The sequence below is a fragment of the Notothenia rossii genome (genome assembly GCF_949606895.1).
Source record: "Notothenia rossii genome assembly, chromosome: 7".
In the NCBI taxonomy this organism is placed as follows: domain Eukaryota; kingdom Metazoa; phylum Chordata; class Actinopteri; order Perciformes; family Nototheniidae; genus Notothenia; species Notothenia rossii.
The window spans coordinates 38,648,990-38,656,926 of record NC_136905.1 but is presented as its reverse complement, the minus strand read 5'-3'; the positions used below and the strand labels follow the sequence as shown (position 1 = coordinate 38,656,926).

Here is a 7,937-nt window from a genome sequence, read left to right as displayed (position 1 = left end):
CACGGACACGCATGTTTCACAACACACAAACTGAACAACACTCAATTTCCCGATCGCTACCAGCGTCCTTGCGATCTTGTTATAATAACAAGTTCACGTTACTGATGCAATATGGTTGAGACCATTCGGGCCTATTCTAGAGGGGTGCAAGGAATAGTCCAAGTAGTGGGGGAGTTTTATACAATATGTTGAAAACATAATAATAAAAAGGTTTTAAAAAGTTATTGTTTAATGTTTTAAGGAGGTGACGCTACTCAGCCAATCAAATCGGTGCAGTCAGCACGATAGATTCAAACACACACAGAGACACGACAAGAGGAGAGAAACAGTCGGAGTAATTTCAAATGGTGGAAGGTAGACAGCGAAAACAGAGCATTTAATTACATTTTCTCTTAATGGACCTCTTTGAAATGCAATTGAATACCCCTGCATTATAGCAACAACAACAATAATAATAATAATAATAACAGCAATAATAATTGGGAGGGGGGGCGCGGCTGTTCTTATGTTCTCTGAGGGGAGGCTCACCTACCCACACTTTGAAAACCCCTGGTCTAAGTGGTTCGACGTTTCATTCAAAGCTTCATTTTGCCATCACTACAACCAGTCTTGGAGCATTATCGCCTATGACATCACTTACGCGACCCAGAATGCATTTGGGATTTGTAGTCTTTCTAGTTGCGTATTTTTCATAGTCTTATATTTCAACAGTTCTCCAACAAACTGTGACTGTTTTTACATGGAAATGAGTGTTTAAGATTGACAAATATCATACGTGTCATTCGTGGCACAATTCAAACGGGATCAAAAGATAACTTTTCTCTCCATTGACTTCAATGTATAATTTTCCACTTCCGGGGTCCCATGGAGGCTCCCGGAAGGGGAGGGACTTCGCCTCTCTACACATTATGTGGATTTTAACATATTTTAAAGAGGTGTTCCCTCTATTCAAAAAATAATAAAGCTTGTAGGAACAATTGAGATTGTTATATGTGAATGTAATAATTTAAATAAAACAATATCAGTGTTAGAGAAACGTTTATGAATAGAGGCTGTCAAAGATGCTTTAAATAAGTGAGGGTAAAAACATTGAGTTGTTCTTAGTGGCCTACAGACACACTTGGTAGAACTTAGAAGGCTTTATCGTACTTTACATTACACTTCCCCCCCCCCCCGAATATCCGTTCCCAGTCTTTACATGGGTTATGCGCGCTCTCGCAAAGCTCGTGCATTTCTAGAAAAGCCGGAAGTGAGAAGTTACGTAGCATGAGTTTTTAAATAAATAAATAAGATTAATGTGCATTTGTTTTAGAAATAATTATACATCGATTACAGTTTGTATGCTTACCAAGTGATAGTTATATAAAAAAACATATTAAAAAAAGAGCATTTGTTGTCATTTTTACGCGGGAGTTCAAAGGTTACTAACAAAATGGCTGCACACACTGCAGCCGCGATCTCAATTCTATCAGCAGCCGGATAATGAGGATATATCTCGATGTTTTGATCCACGACTACCGCAGGCAACATTATATGGATCTATTCTCTCTATTTAATACGATTGGTAGTCATGGCCGACTTTTATTAATGAATACGTCCACTGAGGTTGCAATAAAAACACTACAGCAGTCTCCGGGCGACACAACCTGAATATAAAGCATTCATTACAGAGTCAGTGACATTACAGTACTGCTTGCGTCTGACTCAGAGCCTGTTTGTTCTACTCTCGGCAGTCTGCATGCATGTGGAAGTAGCCTCTCACGGCTGGTGAGACGAAGCACCAATACAAGGAGCAGAGTTCCGGCATGTTGAAACTTTAGTCAACACAACAGAGACAAGAGGATGAACAAGAAGAAGGACAAGGGCTTTGAGAGCCCGCGCCCCTTTAAATTATAAGTATTTTCATTTAATACCATACTTGTAGGCATTACATTATTTGCAGTAATGTTCCATACTGAAGCAAAGGTAACGGTAGCTTAACGTTTTGCGTGAGTAACAAACAGGCAGCAGAGTTTCTTAAAGTACAAAGACCGTTATCCGCTGACTGAATGAGTATCTAGTTTAGTTCACATCGAATACTGATATTGTTTTTCTGTTATTGTTTTTACGACCCACCAGGTGGTGTGCATCAACAACATCAACTTCCAGAGAAAGTCTGTCATTGTGAGTACACAAGTTACAGTCTTACGTTATTGTCATAGGTCATTCTGCTGTTGTTGGACAGAAAACAGCTGGCCAGTGGTGTAAAGTAACTAAGTACATTTACTCAAGTACTTTACCAAAGTACAATTTCGAGGTACTTGTACTTTACTTAACTATTTCAATTTGTTGCTACTTTGTACTTCTACTCCAATATAACTCAGAGGTAAATGGTGTACTTTGACTCAACTACATGTATTTAATACCTTTAGTTAATTTACAGATCCGGATGATGTGAAATATAATCAAGTGTTAAATCCGACTTTAGTTCCACCTGGAGTAAATTCACAAGCTACCCTGCAGTATACAAAGTCATTCAAACTAGCTGCACATTTACCAGCTTTGAGAACACTTTAATGATCAATCATTATAAAATATATCATATATATTATTCTGAAATGGACCAATCTGCACACTGACTACTTTTACTTCTGGTACTTTAAGTATCTTTTGATGATAATACTTTTCTACTTTTACTTGAGTAACATTTTGAATGCTGGACTTTTACTTCTAATAGTATTCCTACACTCCGGTACTTCTACTTTTACTTAAGTACAAGATCTGAGTACTTCTTCCACCTCTGCAGCTGGCTGTTATTACACCCACTTGATTCCATCCAGTTACTGACCCCCTTGTTATGATATATATCGAACAGACTATAGATATAACTGCTTTCTTGTCCACTTATACACCTATTCACATTGCACCCATACAAACAGGAAGAATGACGAACTGCATTTAAAATACAACTGCATACTGCCTTTAAAACCTTAGACTGAAACACTTTGGGGAATTAGTCAAATAGTCTTTATTATTGGTATTTGTTAGATATTATATAGGTCTATGTGACAGACTAAAGCATGTTACTGTGTTACAGAAAGTACACTTTTAATGTCCTCTTATTCTTATTTTTGTCTTTTATTGCTTGTCTTTTTTATTGTTTGCAAATAGTTGTGTATGTGGATGTGTTTTAAGCACCACTGGTACTTAACTTCGATTTCAATGTATTTTCTATATAATGACAAAAAAGGTTTCTATCTATGTGAAACATAAATCCCAATGCACTCAAAGACTTGCTGCTGTGATAAACCAGCATAGAGAATTGGGTTTGGAACATTTCTAGATGAAAAAACGGTCCAATGCAGGTTATATGATTCAGACAGTGAACTTTACCTCAGTAACTGTTGACCACTGATGTCCGTCGTTACCAACTTCTTCCTCTGTTTGCATCCCTCAGGGCTTTGTTGAGCTGACCATTTTTCCCACGGTGGTCAACCTGAACCGGATCAAGCTTAACAGCAAACAGTGCCGCATCTACAGGGTCCGAGTCAATGAACTGGAAGCACCATTCATTTACAATGACCCTACACTGGAGGTGTGCCACCATGAGTCCAAGCAGTGAGTATGGCTTTCCACTTTCAGTGGAGTGCAGATTCTCTACTGAATACTGAATGTGTTATGCCTTAATCCTTGAAACAAGGTTAGTTTAATTTAATAAGACAAAGACCAATTGTCAGGAGCATTAACCTGAAAACCCCAAAAAGGGTCAGGAAGCAGCCACACTGTCCAGAAAATACCCCAGGTCAGAGAGTGCAGAGCATCAACAGTTTAACCTTTATCACTGACAGACAGTCAAACCAAACATCAGTATGTTTCAGCAAAGATAGAAAACACATGCAAGAGGACAACCTGGACGCAAGGAGGGGCAAAAACCACCATATATTTCATAAACAGTTTTTCTTTGCTCATCTTTGACTAATCAAGGTCGTTCAGATAGATTGTTAACGGTGTTCATGAATGACCTTCTGTAATCAACTAGTCCACCTTATTTCTGAAAGAGTTGTGGCTCCTTGCTCTTAATCCAGTCTTCCATACTCAAACGGTTTCCTCACTATACAATGACTGAGAGTGACTTCTTCGCAGAGAGATATGCTGGACAATTTAAATGTTGCATCAATTAAACATTTATTATCTTCACTTTACTGTCCAGTAAACACACTATGTGGCATATTGGCATATTTAAGAAATCTATAAAGAAAACCTTTTTACTGTTTGACAGTGCAACAGTTGATGCATCAATGTACCTGTACCACAGCCATGACAACATACATATTCAGTTTATTCTCTTTTTTTTATTTTACAAGACTGTTGTATTAACTAATAACTACCTGCCGCATACAATTTGATATGACATTTCAAAATCTTTCTTATTGATCGCATTGTAAAAGACACCTCTAGGATTTCTAGAAATAGAAATTATCTTAATATTTTGAATATTTAATTTACAAAGAAAATTGGATAGCTATCTGAGTCTGCATCTGTAAACAATGTCTGGAATTGAATTGCCAGAAAATGTTCCAACTGAAAGTTGTGTCGGAAGATTCATTTGTTACATTTCTGGCAATAGGTTTTGAAATCTTACTAAATGAGTATTTCTGATATCCTGCTTTGGGAAAAGTTGTTGTGACGGTGAGGCATGGAGAAGAAACTCACATCTATTATTTAGAAAGTATTTAAGAGAACATTTTTTATTTTTCGAATTTTGACTCCTGTAACCGTCACATTTCAGCAGGTCTGGACATGTTACTATAAATACCATTGTTCGCCTACTTTAAAAGAACCTGTTTTGTGTAAATGTTTTGTGTGTCTGTTAGGAGGAACCTCAACTACTTCTCCAGTGCCTACACTGCAGCAGTGAGTGCTGTGGATCCTGATGCAGGACATGGCGAGCTCGTCATCAAAGTTCCCTCTGAGCTCTGGAAACAAGGGGACGGTAAGACCATGGCACAAAGGCCACTGCAAATCAAGAAATAGGTGTTTGGATCATGTTTCCCTTGAAAATCAAACACTATCATAATCTTTTAAGTCCTTTTAAATTCCATCCTCTTCATCAGATTGATTTCTTGCCTGACATGAGGTATATTAACACATTTCCCTGGAATGCAACAAATGTTGTTGCTGGCCGTCCACACCGATAATTGACAGCAATGTTACTATGAATGAATGCCTGATACTACAGAATCAAAATCAGAACAGGTTTACTCCCAAATAGGTTACACATATGAGGAATTTGCCTTGGTAAGTATGGTGTGTATCTAAACACAGTTAAAGAATATAAATAGTAAGAGAGGACCAACAAAATAAAACCATTATAAAAAACGTTTTAAAGAAAACTATTATAACATTAAAATATAGCAATATTTACATTAAATATAGATACAGCCATTAAAAGTAAAATAGAATAAATCAAAGTAAAAATATGTGCACTATTGGTATGACAATTGGAAAGCTGTGCAGATATAAGAGGTAGCTTGGCTACAATGTGCAACATTTGGGAGGTTGTGCAGGACTGACAGTTTTTGTTTCATGTTCCTCCAGAGCTGAAAGTTTTAAAGGTGTACATAGAGTTTTCCCTGGACCAGCCAAAAGGAGGTCTTCACTTCGTCGTTCCAGATGTGGAAGGCAGCATGGCGGAGAGGGGGGCTCACGTTTTCTCCTTCGGATACCAGAACTCCACCAGGTCTGCAAACAAGGCCAACCATTATTTACACTGCAGGGCTGGGCTATATGGAGACAATCAAATGTCTCCATATTGTATGGTTGACTTTGTAATTATAAATAAATAGATGATGTCATCATTAATTATGTTGATATAAAGGCTACGTGGGTAAATACACACGATAGAAAACCTAGAACCGTGTGGTCAATTCAGAAATCGACATCACTTATTGACCCTTTTGACCTTTTTTGACTTCATTAAGGACAAATAATGATTCAATTATCAACATTATTGTATTGCTGGGCCATATGGAATAGATTAAAGAACACAACATTTATGACCAAATACCTGGAATAGAAAATAGTGAAAAAATTGTAGGGTCGATCTTTGATGCTTTCACAAAATGTTTTCACAGAGAGTTTCGATAAATGATCATAAATAGTGTGGTTTTAATGACTAAGCTAAGTCTTTAAAATTCAGAAAATGACTTCACTTTACTTTAAGGCAGCCTTAAAACAATAAAAGACACTTATGCAATATTACTTTATCTAAGACGATATCTAGTTTTATATCAAATCAAATTAAGTTTTATTTATATAGCACATTTATAAACGATTTTTGGTCGAGCCAAAGTGCTGTACACATAATAAAGATAGCCTACAGTAGAGACACTTTACAGCTAATAAGCACAGATTGTTTAGAATATCAGTATGAGAAAAACGACACCCTCTATCCTTAGACCCTCACAACGTACAAGGAAAAACTTCCAGAGAAAACCCCACAGTTTAAAGGGGAACATGGGAGAAACCTCAGGGAGAGCAACAGAGGAGGGATCCCTCTCCCAGGACGGACAGACGTGCAATAGATGCCGTGTGTTAATCGAAGAGATAATACATTTTACACCATATAGACCGAATGTTTGGAAATGCATGTGTCTATAATAAGGAGATGAATCTACGAAGATGTCAACAATCCTGTGGGAGCCATCAGAGAAGCAGCACGACGAGACTCAGGCAGGACCGCAGAGACAGGTTCAGCCACGACCCGAAGTCCACGACTTAATCCAGAACTCAGGATAGAGGATCCAGGATGCAGGACCACAGCAAGAGGATCAGCCTCGACTCAAGATCCCGGCGTCAATATAGACACAAAACAAGAAAAGATTTGGCTGGGTTAATCTAAATATCCAGATACAGATATAGTATAGATATTGCCCAGCCCTAGTTCAGTCAAAAAGCAACATTACACCTGGAGGTAAACCATGTTTTGTGCTGCTGATACATGCATTTGTCCATCCACTTGTGTAATGAGGGGAGAAGGTCAGATGTTTTCAGCCTTTGTCTCAAGCTGCCTTTTTACATTGTTATTCCGTTCAGGTTAGATTGAGTGCTACTTTTCCCAAAGTCATATGAACATGTAATGAATGAATCGATACAATAGATTCTCAACCTATGGTCACTGTCACAGTGTAACAAAAAGAAAACGAATCCAGGCATAAAGCACAGCAGAAGTTACAAGGGAAAACAAAAAAAAATTGGTGACGAAAGTAGTCTTGAAGTCCAAAATGTGATGAATCCTCCAAAAACGAATGTCCATCTTGACCGCAGTGCTTTAATGATGAGATATTGCCATGCTACTTCTTTGTAGTGCAATGTTTTTTTAATTCTCACACCGTTATCCATCTTAAGTACACAGTCACTAAGCTTCCTACATGTAGCCTGTTTTGTAGCAACCATTAAACCTTTACTATTTGTCTCACTGCATTTCCTGTGCTGTAATGCAGACCCACACTAGCTCCATGATACCAATGGTCTTTGCATAACTCATTATATTGTCCCCCCCAGATTCTGGTTCCCCTCTGTGGACTCCTACTCAGAGCTGTGCACATGGAAGCTGGAGTTCACCGTGGATGCTTCCATGGTGGCGGTGTCCTGTGGAGATCTGGTGGAGACCATCTACACTAATGACATGAGGAAGAAGACCTACCACTACATCCTCCCCATCCCCACCGCGGCCCCCAACATCTCTCTAGCTGTGGGGCCATTTGAAATCCTTGTAGATCCCTACATGCATGAGGTGGGTTTGCAGTGACCAGAAACAGTTACAAATGATTATGTTTCTGCATGTAGTTAGCCCTAAATCAATGTTTTGTTTTTTATTTTAGCTTTGGCAACTTAAACAAACCTATCTACACTTTTCTCTACTGTTTTTTTTTTGTACCTCTTTCCTTCAGCTGAAT

At 38.2% G+C, this 7,937-nt stretch overlaps 1 protein-coding gene across 1 annotated transcript in view; it reads left to right on the top strand.

Annotated features, from left to right (window-relative positions):
• The first annotated feature begins 1,412 nt into the window (after window positions 1-1,412).
• Window positions 1,413-7,937, top strand: part of taf2 (TAF2 RNA polymerase II, TATA box binding protein (TBP)-associated factor) — a 28,431-nt gene continuing 21,906 nt past the window's right edge. The window contains exons 1-6 of the mRNA XM_079641490.1: window positions 1,413-1,892; window positions 2,109-2,163; window positions 3,437-3,597; window positions 4,854-4,972; window positions 5,578-5,719; window positions 7,543-7,774. Coding sequence (XP_079497616.1) covers window positions 1,843-1,892; window positions 2,109-2,163; window positions 3,437-3,597; window positions 4,854-4,972; window positions 5,578-5,719; window positions 7,543-7,774 — 759 coding nt within the window. The 5' untranslated portion in view covers window positions 1,413-1,842. The remainder of the gene's footprint in view (window positions 1,893-2,108; window positions 2,164-3,436; window positions 3,598-4,853; window positions 4,973-5,577; window positions 5,720-7,542; window positions 7,775-7,937) is intronic.